Source organism: Poecilia latipinna, unplaced genomic scaffold (assembly GCF_001443285.1).
Source record: "Poecilia latipinna isolate Pla-1442-1.1 unplaced genomic scaffold, P_latipinna-1.0 Scaffold104, whole genome shotgun sequence".
NCBI classification, from domain to species: domain Eukaryota; kingdom Metazoa; phylum Chordata; class Actinopteri; order Cyprinodontiformes; family Poeciliidae; genus Poecilia; species Poecilia latipinna.
Window position 1 is genome coordinate 956,920 of NW_015112720.1, and position 16,229 is coordinate 973,148.

Below are 16,229 nucleotides of genomic sequence, written 5' to 3' on the forward strand. Positions count from 1 at the left end.
AACTGATTTGTAAGTTAGTTTTGTCTTATTTCAACTTCACTATTTGCACTAAAAACTAGATAATAAATACTTGGTAAGATGAAACTCCTGAATTAATTTTATTTGTATCAGTTTATGTAAACGTAAAATGTATTAAGTAAAACTGACGAAGCATAAAGTAGCTATCCTATTCATCGCTTTGAGATACTTTGAGGGCATTTTTCTCTTACACTGTCGAAGAATTATGTCTTGTTTGAGAGTGCTAGCCTTTCACTCCACATCTAGATATTGTGCTTGACCTCATACTTTGAAAGTCACTGCTGACGTGTTGATATGCTCCTCCACACTTAAAAAAGTGCAATTAAAGATAGCATCATGACCCAAATGATTAGATTGATTTTAACCTTACAGGACGAACAAGCTAACAAAAATACTCAAATTAATTTGGATTGTGAGACGCGGAATGGTATTTTAGGGTGCCATATTAGTTAACTACATAAACAACTTCAGCAGACAAACACTGAATTTACAGTAAACAGGCTAAAAAGTGTAATATCCTTTGTTTTTAAAATTTGTGACGCATGTAAAATGTGCAAAGCGTGCAATCTGTCATTACAAAATAAAATCAAATGTCATTCACATTCTCTTCTTACATAAATAAACTCCTATAAAAATGATCAGTTTAAACACATAATTACAGCAATTGAAAAAGTTAAATAATTTCTTTTAAACTGTTTACAAGACTAAAGATATGAACTCAAGCTAAACTGAACCACTGATGTTCAGACATTTACTCTTCTAATTTTGACCTGAGTAAAAGATACTTTATCCAATCAAGGCTGCATCCAGCATTAGAGTAGAGAAGCCTCACTGATGTAAGATTAACTTGTGTTTTGTATGACCTTCAGCCATAAATCTGTGTGTACTCATTTAGATATTCTTCTTAGGACAATTTCTGGGATATTTATTAACCTTCTGAAGATCAATGGCCCTCATCGGGACCAATCAGGCACGTGCAGATGGGGGTAAAGGGTGCATGAGCACCTGCCCCTTTTGCTCCTAGCCCCCAAGTGCTCTTTTGGTCAATTATTATTATTATTATTATTATTATTATTATTATTATTATTATTATTATTATTATTATTATTATTATTTCCTAAGCCCTCTGACACATAACATGTACTAAATTTATTTGGTTTTTTGGTCGATTTTATTATTATTTTTCAAGAAAAACAACATAATAAGCCCTCCGGTCACCTTGTTACCTTTGACCTTTTGCCCGTGACGCAAGACGCAATTGCCTCTGGCGCAGCGAGATAAGGCGGCTAACTGGAGCTCAATGTAGCGAACGTTCGAGATTACAGAACAGTTTTTGGTTAATTAAAAAAAAAAACGTTTTTGGTGAATAAAGTGGAGTAGACTTGCTACTTGTCAGGTGACCGAAAACGTTGAAGTATCGTTTCTGCTTCAGCACGGAGTCGCGGTTTAACCAGAGAGAGGTAATGAAATACAACAGACACTGACAGGCCTCTGCGTCTGCCTTTCTCTGAAGAACTACTGAGCGGGAGGAGACAGCCAGGTGAGGAAAAACTATTCGCATCTATCGATAAGAACATCTGTATTTTGACAGATATTAGGCTGTTGCTGATGTGCTATTAGCTAGCTGCTAGCTAACGACTTTGCTGCAATATAACTGAAAAGCTTCTTCCCTGTATCGTTAATGATAGCAGTCATTCTTCAGTATTGTTTATGCAATAGGGGTAACGACTTTTTTCAGTTCAGGGGCCACATAAAGAAAGACGTCAAAAACAAAAAAAAAGAAAGGATCTGCCAGAAGCAGCCAAAGGTAGTGGATTGTTGACCAACTGGGTCAGAACGAGTACTGCAGGTAAGAACAAAGAAAAATAGATTCTTACCATGATCAACATGCAGTTTTTGGTAGTGATCAATATATTTACTATTACAAGGCAGCTGTTATGTTAAGATGTACTAAATCTAGTTGTATATCTCACAATTTGTAATTTATCATTGTTTATTAAACTCTGAAAGCTGTGTGACTTTTAATATTCTGTCCTAAAATGCGTTTTTTTTATGGAATGATCTCATTTATGGAATGATCCCATTTCGTAAATGATCCCAAACACGATGTTATGTTCAGGGCAGTGATGCTGCAGCCCTTCAGATTCCTGACCTCACATGATTCCTGATCAAAAGTGATTGGCAGATTACAAGTGATACCAGAGTTTTTCCTCTGTTAAATTACAGAGCATTTTAGTCATTTAAAGATGATATGGCAATAATCTGACCACAGTTTAACTTAATATATCCTAAAACCTAATCATCATGCTTCCTGCAGTCAGAGCAGATCAAAACCCAAACTTGATTGTGAATTTACAAAGACCATTTGATGCATACATTTTTAGCTGAGATAAATTTAAAGCATTCCTTTGAGTTCATCCTCCGGAGTCAACTCACAGAAATTCCAAGTCTTTTAATATATGGAAGAAAATAAGTTAATAGGTATGTCTAGTTTGTTTAATCTACATTTAATAAATTCACAATTAAAAATAGAGCTAGGCCACTCAGACAGGTAAATATGTGTCTGAGTCAAATCACTCCATTATAACTATGAGTTTGTTGATCAACTGGAAATGAAACGTCTGCTTTTAAGCCTTCCTCAACCTCTAAGAAGCACTTTTTTTTTTAGGTCTATCCTGTGTTTAGCTGTGGCACTAAACTTCCATGCAGGCTTGTCAAAATACTCAGGACTGAAAACAAATGCACGCTGCAAAGTTCAAGATTTTATTTTACAAAAAAACAAAAGATAGATCGTGTATCATTTTCTTTCACTTGTGTTGTTCTCTGTTTGGTGCTGGTCTTTCATCCATTTGTCATTCCTTTCTGCTTCTGGTGACAACCCTTATTAGAAGCACAGCAGAAATCCAAGCAATGCGGATCATCATCAAAAGGTCACGCTGACACTGGCACACAGTGTCCCGTATCAGTGGCATTAAATCAGATTATATCTTATCAGATCAACCTGCACGATGAAACGGGACTGGTGTGGAAAAAACTAGAAGTCTAGAAGGACTTTGATTGGGATAAAACGAGCAACATGAACAATAACTCTTTTTTTATGAACTGAAACTATATTTAAATGTATTTGAAAACATTTCATTGACTGGAAAGTGATGACTTTTGTGAATTGGTACAACACTTTTTTTTTTCCACCCCTGTTGTTTCTTTACGCCCCTCAAATTTCCGTCACATTACCAACACAAACATCAATGCACTTTTGCAGTTTTATGTCATGCAGAAAGTAGTGCACAATTTTGGCATGTAAGCCAGGACGTTCAGTGTTTATTCTGATTATTCTTATCAGTTAAATGACTTCTAAAAATGATTAGCAAATAGATTTTATTTCCAGACTATAACAGGCTGCATAATTTATATATTTATTTCTACCAAATATTTAAAGCCACAAGTTATTTTTGTTCCATTTTCTGTTGGTCAAAGACATAAAATCACTCTAAACTACATCAAAGTTTTTGTTTGTAATATGACTTGTATTTAAAAGCTTCCCATCCTGTGTAGCTTTATAGTGACTGAGTTTTTTTTTCCTAATTCTGTCAGTACATCTTTAGCACAGAGCTCATCATGAAATGTGTAACCCACATGGTTTCAGTCAGCATGACTGTCCAACTTTGGTCTTGTCAAACTGCCTTTTCCACTGGAGTTACATAAGGCTTCCGCGAATGTATGATAACCTTTGTCTTACAGGACAGGCATCCCTGGATAGTGCACCCAGGTAACATTTTATGCTTTTTACTCCCACATTGTGCAGCAGCCTTGCACTAATGGAGTTGTCTCTTACAATCATACTAAGGGTTTTTATTCTGCAATGGCATCAAGTATTTCATGTCCATGTAGCGAGGGAATAAAAAGCGTTTGTCTCGACTGGTTGGGCAAAAACGAGCTCCTAACGTGACACAAGTGTGCTAATTGAAGTAATAGAAATTATCAGTATCCTGATCCAACTGCACCAAACCATAAAACCATAAGTTCTGCCGAATGAGGTCCTATAGTTCCCCAAAGGAAGCAAACAGCTGTGCAGTGTCCTCTCTGCGTTGTAAAATCCTGAAAAGATATTTACTATGATTACACAAATTACCACAAAAGTTATAATTAAGATGTTTATATCATGTTTATCATATGAGCATTACAATTATGTTGACGTTAAGTAGGGTTTTACCATTTTAGTCCATTGTGCCGACTAACTGAAGACAGAAAATTGACACTTTATTGGAGTCAAAACACAGCCAACACTTGTTGCTTTTAAACAACTGTCACACAAAGTGCTAAGCAACTATATCTGACCTGAAAAATGGGCACACTGATAAAATTTGATTTAAAGCCATCAATTAAACGAGCCTCTTGATGTCACTTTGGACTTTCTCTGACCGTCGACAGCCGTTATGTAAGCTCAAACTGCAAAACCTGATGCTGTGGGATAAACCATGCTGTTTCATCCAACTGGCCTCCTTCGCTCTTTATTCATATACCTGTGAATAAAATCATTCTAGTTGAAGACAAAATAGTAATGTTTCAAAGGATGAGCCATGGCCACGTTGAAACAATTATCCAACCATTGCTGTAAATCAAAATGGCAGACGAATGTCTGACAGAGGAATGACACTTGTTGAGTGTGATGTAATCTCTCTGTGGGGCATGTGACCGAGAAACACTGCAGTTTTAATACTGAGTTTTTCTCCAAAGGCTTCTGGGAGTCTCTGGCATGCTATGTTTACATATCTGATCTTGTTGTCTGACACTTATCATATTTTAGCATCTCAAATGTTTTGATTGATGAAGGAGGCGCAGCAGGTTTCCATAAAGGTCGCTGTTGCATAGTTTCACTAGAGCGAAGCTTTTACCTGCACCTGACACAAAAGGTGTGATCATGTGAGGTTCCAGAAATTTGACAAACATGTGTAAACCACTTGCATAACACCAACATACATAACGTCAACCAGTAGGAAAATGAAAATATAATTTGCTCAGCTGCTGTCATTGTCGACAGCAATGCTGAAACTGATGGGTTTTGCTTTATGAACATGCCTGACCCCATACAGAAATGAGGTTTCTTTAGCTCATTTCTGTGTTTAGAAATGAGCTAAATATTTTTTTTTTTCAGGGTAAACTTTGGATGCATATAGAGGGAGTCGTTTTCTCCTCAGTTTTTGCTCTTTTTTGCAAGGTTTTGCAAATATGCAGAGAGAAGCTGCAGCTTTGAAGCTTCCTCTTCATCTAATGTGCAGGTAGTGAAAGAACAAGAGAACCAGAGTTGTTATGTAACTTACACCTCTAGTGATTTACATTACTAGAGATGTTGTCACCTAACCTGCTTAAACAGAATCGAGATTTTATCAATTTGACTGCCTAACCAAATTTTTAAATGATATATGACAATTGTAGGTATTAATGAATAAAACTTTTGCTAAAAACTACTTAAAACTTTAAGTATTTAGCAGTTATTCAATCTTACTTTATTTTTTTGACCGTGTATTAATAGCCTCAATAGCCAGATTGAAGCTACTGAAGCCAAATCCAGTCTGCTCTGACTTGATGGGAGCAAAAGGGTCAAAATTGGAAAGCTTTTGATTTGGTCTTCAAATGCAGCCATAAGAAAAGTCATTTTATATTAACAAAACCAGCAAAGTAGAAGAGATTTTAGGTTATGTGATCGTCCACACATTATTTAAAAAAAAAAAATTGATATATGTGCAAACCTGGAAGAGACATACCTCTAAAGACTTGCAGCAGCAAGAGCTTCACAGGCACGGGCAAGTTTTTCAAATGTTCTACTTCAGGATTGGGCAGTACTTTAATGAGCGTCTATCACATAAAATCTAAATAAATTAATACTGAAGTTAAAGTTTAAAAAAAATATGAATACCTTTAAATGTCCAACAAGTTAATCCATGAGTATCAGGAATCTATTAATCGCGTTTTGCTGTAATACAAACATTCTTTAAGAAAATGAAAACCCTAAAGGGGCTTGAGAAACAAATTTGGAGTTAGATTTGTTTTAATTTCAGCACTTCAGTGTGCTGGACCTCAGGTCATATTTAATCCCATTCTCTGACCATTTAAATCGGGAACTGCAGCGGTCTCTGGAATCTCTCCGGCTCATTGTGCAAGTCCGCTAAGCCAGATTAATAAACGGACAAATCTGCTTAGTTGTGCTGCAGTGAGATCTCATCAGCGTTGCATTTATTTACATGTTTTTGTGCAGTTAAGAGGGCCTCTCAAAAATTTGCAATCCATCTTGTGAATTGGGACTAAACCTACAATAACATAAAGGAAGTATGCCTTTAAAGTCATGTCATGTGGACTAGCTGCAACCAGGCAGAAACTTATCTCTTTGTGATCAGAGCCAAAGCTTCATCTGATTTAGGTGTGATAGAAGTTCAATGAGGAAGTACAACGACATTTAAATATTTAAAGTTTAGGGTTTGTTCTCATTGAACAAGCACAAACATCATGGATAGGATAGACCAACGAGAATAATTCATTAGTGTAAGAGTAAATCATTCTTACTAAATAAAAGCTTAATTTGCTACAATCAAAAATCTTGATTTATATCTACGCTTTGACTGTGTTATTCAAAGAAGTGAAGGTGTTCTATTAGATTGAGATCTAGTGACGGTGGAGGCCATTCGAGTGCAGTGAACACGTTATTCAATAAACCAGTCTGAGAGGATTCACGCTTTATGACATGGCACGTTATCCTTTTGGAAGCAGCCATCAGAAGATGGATACTCTGTGGTCATAAAGGGATGGACCTGATTGGCAACAATACTCAGGTAGGCCGTGGCGTTGACACGACGTTAATGAGCCCAAAGTGTGCCAGAAGAATATCCCCACACCATTGCCTCACCACCACCAGCCTGAATCATTGATACAAGGCAGGATGGATCTAAGCTTTCATGTCATTGATGCTAAATTCTGACCCAACCATCCAAATGTCGCAGCAGAAATCAAGACTCATCAGACCAGGCAACGTTTTTCCCAATCTCCTATTGTCCAATTTTGGTGAGCCTGTGTGAACTGTAGCCTCAGTTCCCTGTTCTTAGCTCACAGGAGTTGCTCCCGGTTGGTCTTCTGCTGCTGTAGCCCAGCCCACAACGTTCGATTTGTCATGCGTTCAGAGACGCTCTTCTGCATTGGCTGTAACGAGCGTTTATTTGAGTTACTGTTGCCGTTCTATCAGCTCAAACCCATCTGACCATTCTCCTCTGACCTCTGGCATCAACAAGGCATTTGTGTCCCCAGAACTGCCCTCACTGGATATTTTCTCTTTTTCGGACCGTTCTCTGTAAACCCTAGAGATACTTGTGTGTGAAAATCCCAGTAGATCAGCAGTTTGTGAAATACTCAGAACATCCCGTCTGGCACCAACTACCATGACACGTTCAAAGACACTTAACTCACCTTCCTTCGTCATTCTGATGCTTGCTTCGAACTGCAGCAGATCATCTTGGTCATGTCTGCACGCCTAAATGCATTGAGTTGCTGCCATCCAATTGGTTGATTTGACATTTGCATTAATGAGAAGTTGGACCTAATAAAGTGGCCGGTGAGTGTAGTTCTGATTGCATATTTAGTCATTGTCCTGTTGAAAGGTGAACCATCCCCCAAATCTTTAGCTTTTTGCAGCCTCTGACAGTTTTTCACCAGTATGGTGGTGAAAATATCAATGTGATGTTACGTTCGTGACAGTAGACAACGTTAATTTTTCCACATCCTTACCATTTTGCATACCAGACAGAGTTTGCATGTTTTTATTACTCTGTAAACAAAACAGATTTCCGTGTGCCACTCATTCACAAAGACCAGCTTAGTGGAGTGCACAGCTGGTTATCCTGCTGAAAAAATTTCCCTGCTTTTGAAAACACCAAGTTTTATTGCTCCAAACAAGTTACATTGCAAATAAAAGCTCATCTCCCACATTAACATAAGTATATAGAAGAAGTACTAGTTGCTAAATTGAACATTGCTCTTAAAAAAGAATATGGATATTGACAACAGAATAATAAAAAAACATATTTGCAGCTACATACATTTACATTATTTCAGTGTCACTCCTTATTTTCACATCTTAACTATTTCCAAGAACAATATTGTTCAGACATAGTCAGCAAGAACAAGCTCTGTGGAATTATCTCCTCTGTTTGTTTCTTCCACATTAGTGTTGTTGTTTTCACTTCCTTGTCTCCCCTCCTCTATTCGTTGAAGTTCCAGTTTCAATTGCTCTTTCTCATTCAGGGTTATCTCAGCGTTCAGCTGCTCCTGACTTTCTTTTGCTGCCTTCTCGGCCTTCTCCTGTTTTTTCAGCTTCCAGTAGAAGGCCAGGTTTTTCTCAGGGTAGGTGACGTTGGCCAGCGGAAGCTTGAATATCCTCTTGCTCCCCGTCGTTAGGAGGAGGAAGGTGAGGGCAGACAGGCAGAAAGGCCACGTACATGCCGGCAAACCAAACTGGAATACATCAGCATGAGTGTGAGATACAAATAAATGGCAAATCAAAAAATCTGTTGGTGCAGATCTCTATACCAACCCTGGACATGATGTTAGCGATGGCTGAGCCGAGGTACGCGCAGAAAAAGGCTGCAGAGGAGAAACAGTTTTCAAATCCCCGTGATATAACGAGTGTGATTGCATATCAGAAATACCATAGCTGCGCTTGACTCAGTTTCTTACGGCTACGTGTCACACCCACACCTTTTAGAAGAAGGCTTTATCTTGGCGGGCATATACTCACCACATGTGATGGCGAGCAGGTGCACCTGCCAGGTGAGAGCGTAAAACATCCCTCCTACAGCGATGCAGGCTAAGACGCAGTTGTATCCCCAGAGACCAAAGTAAATGTCCTCAAAAGGAGCTGATAAAGCCAGACCTGTGAGGAGGAAAAGAAATGCGCAAAGCTCAAAGAACCAGAAACAATAAGTCAAAAGAAAAAAGCAGCAACTCAGAGTTCTGCTGAACTTAATATTTGCTCTATATGTGCTACTGGACAATTTACACCTAAACACAAAAAGCACATGTTTGTTAAATGCAAGAGAAAATGTAGGGTCTTCTAAAGTATGGAAAGCACGGGGGAGGTGGCATCATGCTGTGTGGCTGCTCTCCTTCAGCAGAAACTGGGAAGTTGATCAACATTATTGATGGGTAAAGTACAAGGAAGCCTATTGGGAGATGCGAAAAATTTATGATTGGGATATTGTTGATTTGATTCGCAAGGACGCAAACATAATGTGTGGTTGATTGTTGCTGTATTAGCCTCAAAAGAGGCTTTGTTCGAATCCCTCACCTGACACCATGCCCACAGCAGATCCCAGGACGGCATGGACACAGGTGATGGGTGAAGAGATGAAGAGGGAGATGATGAAGATTCCTCCGGTCCAAGGGTTGTCGCAGCCGTACACCTGACCTATTCCCACTGGTATCGACCTGAACAGCTGAAAAGGAGAGAAAGAAAAGATATTTTTCTAGAGCATTACAAATGCAAGCAATGATAAACTTTGCCTTTAAAGATAAAAACAACTTAAAAAGTACTCTGCAGCATATGAGCACATCAACGTCGTCGTGTCAGAGGTGATACAGAGCAGAGAAAGAAACAGAGGTAAAGGGGCCTGCTGCTGACCTTTGCCACGTCGATTTCAGACCAGGTAATGTTGGGCAGCTCTGAGCGTGGCTGGATGAGGACTTGGGGGAAGTGGTGGTTATAGTGGCCCGTGGCGACCATGTGGAGACACACCAGGATGTTGAATGGCAGCGTGAACACCGGCAGATCCCAGCGGGTGTTAATGGATGCCAGGGCACTGGACACAATCGGGCTGAAATAAAGCAACCCAAAACGGATGTCTTTCTTTATCACTGAATGAAATAGGGTTAAATATACTGCTGCACACGAGAAATGAAGAGACTGCTGAAGTTTTCTGAAATGAGAATATCTGCATGACAGTAATTACATTATAGAGTTTGTTGATTTCCCAAACGCGCACGCAATATTTTTGTTCTGCTCAGCTGAGGACTTGGACCCAAAGCCAATGTGCATGATAGGTGGAGAGCATGCTAACACGAATGAAACCGGATGCAAAATCCAGGTCATTCCACTAAATGTTGATTCCTAAGTTAAACGTTTTGATTGTTCTCTCAGCGATAGGTTGAAAATAAAAATGAAAAGTAATTTGGATGTTTTAAAATCTTGAAGTTGTTTTTTAATATTTCTCAAAGCTGTTTCAGAAAGTTGAAGCCTGCATGGACACGTCAGTGCTTACCACATCATGGACATGAAGATGTTGGGCAGCAGAAGCCACCAGTACCAGTCGCCTGCATTGGAGAACACAGCCATCAGGAGACCCACCAGGATGCCGTTGTATCCATAAAGTCCTGCAGCTATTGCACCCCTGAAAGAAAGTACAGCAACTGATCACTGCTGTACATATTGTAATTCACGTCAAGTACTTTTATTTATATTTCTACATAATGCTTTACTCCAGATGAATGTTACTTTCTCACCTGCTTTGCTGCAGAATGAGAGCAGAAATTGTTGCAAAGAGTGTCCCCACGAAACCGTTGAGGGCCCACCAATAATTTTGCAGGATGAGGCCAGCAAAAATGACCAGGCCACTCAGAGGGTTGTTAACAAACATCACCTGGGCTGCTCCGCGCAGAACCCAGTCCAGGAGCTGCAGCAAGAGAAACTGTTCTGAAAGGAGAAGCACAAACAAGCTCATTACCCTGATGAAAGGTTGGACAATTACAGATTTAGACTTGTAAATGTTTGTTAGTTGCATCTCAGTTTATCTTATGACTAGATTATTCTAACTTTCAGAGCAGTCTGTGCACCGTTTTGTTCTTTAGCACTGCTCTGTTTTAAAAGTTAAGGACCCTGTGTTAGGTTTGACTTACTCTCCATCCACTTTCCAAACACCTCCATGTCTCCCGAAAAATAGGACACCCCCTTGAGGAAGCGGGACCAGGCCGTGTGCAGGCATGATGGTCCTGCAGGCCCTGATTGGCCCTCCACCCTGTCTTCCTGGGTCGGGTTGTTCGCAGGGCTAGCCATGAGAGGATGGAGCTCCTGGATTTAAATAATTGCACACATTGCTTCAGTCATGCAACCCAGGACTATTAGCTGAATTAAAGAAAAACACAAACTTACAGTGAAGACTGGAGAAGGAGAGCTGACTGGAACAGGTGCAGAAGAGGAGCTGCTGATATTCTTTTGAATATCCTAAGTAAGAAAAACTACTTTTAATATTTGAGTATAAAACCACTAAAAGCTTTAAAATTAAATATTGTCAATTCAAATGCAAGTTATTGTTTAAAAGCAGAAAGAAATCGTTTCATTATTTTAAAGTTGGCTTTTTTACTTCTGCCATAGGCAGCCTTTGTTCTCATCAGATATTAATTTGTAAGGGAGTTTACACTGTGCAAGGTAAAAATTAACTTTAGTACATTTTTATACTAACCCTTGTGTCGTCTTGGAGGTCAGACGTGACCCACTAGCATGTTTAGCTGTAGAAAAACTACCTGACTACCAGGAAAAAAAATATTGTCCAATCACCATTTTTTTTTTAATCCCACAGTCTTTGTAAGGTAATTGGAATATTTATGCACTTACTTTGTCTCTTCCCATAAAATGTTATTACTGTTGAATGCCATTTTTATGAATTAGAAAAAGGTAAGTACAAAAGTCCCACCCCTTCACATGTGGTATCATTGAAAAGCCCTAAATGTCCTCTCTAAATACCAAAAGGAATGAATTCAGTAGAATGCAGGGGGTGGGAGATATTCAAGTTTAGAAATGTCCTCTACAGAGGACAAAAATGAATTACTGGTAGTCAGGAGGTTTTAAACTATCTTTTTCCAACTTGAAATTTTATGACTTTTCCTAAATTGATCCCATCATTAGAAAAAGTGACACTTTGTTTTTATTTATTTCTGCATTTGGGCAGTACACCACTACAGCACAAGGATTGTCTTATGGGTCATTTCTGACCCGTGAATTATAAAACTATTTAAACAGCAGAAAAAAGTTCAAATACATAAACACACACACCTACACACCCAAAGGTCACATATAAACTTTCTGTAATACACACACCTACACACCCGGATATGCACCCACACACACACACACATCAAATAAACTGGATCGATGTACGATGCACTGCATCGAGTCAAAACGGATGTTGTCTGACGTCTGGTAAAAACTGTGAGCTTTGCTGAAGTAATTAAAGAAACAAGTTCAAATCCATGCTGAGAGTGGAACTCCTTCAATCAGTGCTCCTCCTCAGCTCTGATTGGCTAAGCAATGTAACGTGATCCTCTGCAGCAAAGCGGGGCGTCATCACGACTTTACACAAGTGTGTCTTTACCTCCGCGGCAGAGGCTCCGCCGAACCCCTGAGACCGTCTCATTGAACCCCTGGGGTTCGATCGAACCCAGGTTAAGAACCACTAGTATAAAGGATATAAAGGTGCCCTAAATCAAAGTACCGCTAGTTGATTCCTTGCTGAAGTCATGAGTAGATTTGTCACTGTCCAACAGGTTATAGGTTGTATGTTCACACATACTGTCCTACACAAGATGTTGAACATCTTATATAATTTTGCAGGATGTTAAACATAAGATTTTGAACATCTTATGCTCAATATCTTATGCTGAAGATGTCCTTATGATAAACATCCTTCAACATTCTATGTTGAAGGATGTTGTATGAGAGAAGTATTTTCATAGTTGATATCCTGAACAGTATAAATAAAAGAATGAGCTGTTGACAAAAAAAGTTACAGATTGTTGACTTTTTTCCCTTTCAGTATAATTAATTCAGAAGGAATTACTTCACATTTATATGATTACAATAATAAACTTTTACTGTGTAAAAGAAAACTTATGACAGTTGGTTTGTCGTAAAAAAGAAAAGTGTGGTACTGTTTGTCGTTTTGTGTGTGTAACAAAAAAATACATGATAAAAATGAATCAAATTGAGTTGAATTGACAAATAACAGATTGTTTCATCGTGCAAAATAGATTTTGGATTTCAAATTCAAGTAAGCTGCTTTATTTTGGGGCTTTTGTTAGGGCGGGTCATTTTTGACACGAAGGACAAGGGGAGTAAACGGAATGAACGCACGAAGGTTAAATATTTAAAAGCAAAATCAATTCATTCAAGCACAAGAACAAAGAGCCAATTGTTTTCTCTTATTAATATTTTTTAATACTAGCTCTCTTACACAAACCCTTTTACTTGCATTCCGATCATATTTAACTGTTTTTGTGCACAACACAGACTTCAGCGAGAATTTAAAAAGTGCCCCTACCTTTGTGCAGTGTGATTCAGTCATATGTCACAGAACAGGCTGAGGCTTCAGGCACTGCCAGCTTCTCTTAAGCTGCATAACGCAGAGCTACAAGAGCTTTTATGCAGAAGAGAAAAACTCCACCTCTATTTCACACCCACGTCTTTTTTTCCCTTGCTCATCAATAACAGGATAAGACAACCTTTCACCACTTCTTAATCTCTGAAGACACATAGTCTCCTAATTTAAAAAAAGTATATATTTTTCTGACTTCTTTTACTGTGAGCTATGAATGAATGGCAAATTGCTACCAGTATTACAAAGCTGTAAAATGTAACCGGATGAAACGGATTTCTTTTTTTGCAAAACAAAATAATACATATATTTTTATTTTCTATTTAACTAACAAATATTACAACATTTCCTGAAGCATACGTTGCTAAGTCCTTGTCTGCAATTTGTCTATGTAATTTTGCTGACAAACTCTAAAATACTGTATATTCAGAAAACTCACATAATCAAGTCTTCATTTTTTTAGAAATTAACTTATGCCTGACATATTGTAACACAAGACAGACAGTTAATTGAGTGAGATTTCTGGTGTGATTAAAAGAGGAATGAAGTAGAAACAGGTCCAGTGAAATGCATCATATGTCTCTAGATCTTTCCAGGAATATTTTTAGAAAGCTGTTCCTCATGAGCAGCAGGCAAACATTTGATGTGTTTTACTGTGTAAATTAGAATGAAAAGGATTCAGTCACCACCAAAAAAATACAGCAACTGAATTGATGCACAAAATCCTAAATCAAACGCCAACCTTCAGAAGACCAGCCCTTGAGGTCCTGCCCGTGGTCAAAAAGGGATGGAAGAAGGGGCAGCACTGGTGAAACACAACTGGATCGATATGAACTTTGTACCAAAAATGTGGATACAGCTCCTGTTTTGGGTGTACAAACTCCACTTTTTCCCTTTTCTTAAAGTTTGGGACCACTGCTCTTTTCTGCCACTCTCCAGTCACAAATAAGTGACTGTTGGGTTATTTGGGTTCTTTTTTGCACCTGCATTTTGATCATTTGTTTTCTTTTTCTGCTTCTTGCTTTTATTTAGATTGTTATCAGATGTTTATTTACTTATGTTAATTATTATTTGCTTATGTTAGTTATTTTTGTTAATGTTTTTTTTCTTCTGTTTGCTGATTTATGTTTACTCCCTGCTATCTCTGAACCAACCAGCCACCAGTTTTCTGTCCAGTAATCGGTATATATTTGCCTGCTTTTCTTTTGTAATTGTTATATGAATTATTTTGTCTTTGGTCCTTAAAATACCCAAATTTTCACATAATTTTATATTTTGGGCTGACTGGTGATGTAATTTTTAAACATTTAATAATTGTTTTGAGCATTTTTATTATTTTTGTATGAAATGTTGAACTTGAGTAATAATTTGGAAGGTTATTTCTTTTTACTTTTACTTTTATTTGAGTAAAACATGTTGAAGTAGAGCCACTCTTCCTTGAGTAAATTCTTGGGTACTCTACCCACCTCTGTAAAATGCATCAATATTTGAAGAAAGGTTGCCACACACCATGTTTTGCAACAAACTATGTTCTATTGCTTTGATGCAAAGAAGAAAAAGAAATCCTAATGCCAAACTGTTGGTTGGTCACACCGATACTGACATCTTGTGGACACACAGTTACACTGTGTGCACAATTATTAGTCAAGTCTTATTTTTGAGGACTATATTTATGCTGCTTAATTATCCGCCGCACACTCCAGCCCAGTTGGTGGCGGTAGTGCGCCCATAAGCTGGTCTGACACGCGCCAGAAGATGGAAGAAGATAATGAACGAGAAGAACAACAACTATGGCGGCTGAATGACGGGCTCTGTACCCGAGGTGTCTGCTCGAACATTTCCATTTCCCGTGCGGACAGAAAGGTTGTTTTGGATCCATTTATCTGAAACCGCCGACAGGGCTGCTGCTTCCGCTGAAGAAGACGATGAAGATACGCAGCCCAGCTGAGTTTCCAGGCCGACCCAGACCCGAAGCAATGCGGTAACTACTGTTAAGAAAATAAATTTAGAATATACTAGTTTGAAAACTTAACATGTCTTGATTGAAATAGCCTAATTATAGTTTTCAGATTAATCATTTATTCTGCCCTATTGACCTTTATTTTATCTGTAGTTGCAGCAGATTGTTTGCTCAGATCTTTCTGAAAGTGCCTTTTGTCTGTCTGGGAAACAATCAGGAGAAGTTCCAGCTTTTCACACTGATCTGTGAAAAGCCATAAAACAGCAGGAGTCCAGGCCAGTACAGGAGAGTCTCTGCTTCCACTCTGTTTAGACAAAGGGGACAAATGGCTTTTGATCTTCTAAGCAAATTACAGGGAGTCTCTAACTTTAGAGAGGGTCAGAGACAGCTCCTGGTTGGATGAGCAAAGATACGCCTTATTTGAATAAATTAAAAGACAAGAATACGCCTTTACTATAAAAATTTGTGCACGTGAGGAACAAACTAGATTTGCTCTTGCAATTCTCCAAAGACGTCTTTGCTTTTCTTTCTTTCCTTCTTCTTCTTTCCATTTATGTCAGGTAAATGAATGTCTCTGTTGTTCTGCAGTTTCTGTTGTAATTTCATACGTTGTCTTCTATTGGATTAAACTCCGTAATTCTGTGACGTCAACACTCATTGTAGTTTTCTGTGTGGCTACACGCGGTCCGCCGGGAGAACCTGGGATCCGTAAGAAGATTGAGCCAGAGATATTTCCCAAAAATATACTATAACTTAAAATCTTCTTCAACACTACTTAGCGATGTTGAATGGTTAATATGGGCCAGAAAAGAATAGGTTTGCATTGAAAACTTTAATAAGTACAC

General features: G+C 38.4%; 1 protein-coding gene across 3 annotated transcripts; it reads right to left on the bottom strand.

Annotated features, from left to right (window-relative positions):
* Window positions 1-7,807: 7,807 nt before the first annotated feature.
* slc14a2 (solute carrier family 14 member 2) lies at window positions 7,808-14,414 on the bottom strand. 3 transcript variants are annotated; one of them, XM_015027685.1, is made up of 11 exons: window positions 14,167-14,414; window positions 13,371-13,442; window positions 11,207-11,278; window positions 10,954-11,125; window positions 10,561-10,750; window positions 10,320-10,448; window positions 9,683-9,875; window positions 9,350-9,497; window positions 8,801-8,935; window positions 8,597-8,646; window positions 7,808-8,517 (listed from the first exon to the last, which is right to left on the bottom strand). In XM_015027685.1, exons 2-11 carry the CDS (start codon window positions 13,392-13,394, stop codon window positions 8,167-8,169), a joined length of 1,464 nt encoding a protein of 487 aa, XP_014883171.1. In that variant the 5' UTR covers window positions 13,395-13,442; window positions 14,167-14,414; the 3' UTR covers window positions 7,808-8,166. The 3 variants fall into 3 exon arrangements, with proteins under 3 accessions (XP_014883171.1, XP_014883172.1, XP_014883170.1); XM_015027686.1 differs by having other exon boundaries at window positions 13,371-13,457; XM_015027684.1 differs by having other exon boundaries at window positions 13,371-14,414.
* Window positions 14,415-16,229: the final 1,815 nt, after the last annotated feature.

Bases quoted from the DNA above. Each gene is read 5' to 3' on its own strand.
- slc14a2 (XM_015027685.1), bottom strand. From the start codon at position 13,394: ATGACTGAATCACACTGCACAAAG. The intron at 10,449-10,560 runs GTGAGAAAGTAA...ACTTTCTTTCAG, and splicing joins CTCATTCTGCAGCAAAGCAG to GGGTGCAATAGCTGCAGGAC. The intron at 8,647-8,800 runs GTGAGTATATGC...TCTCCTCTGCAG, and splicing joins CCTGCTCGCCATCACATGTG to CCTTTTTCTGCGCGTACCTC.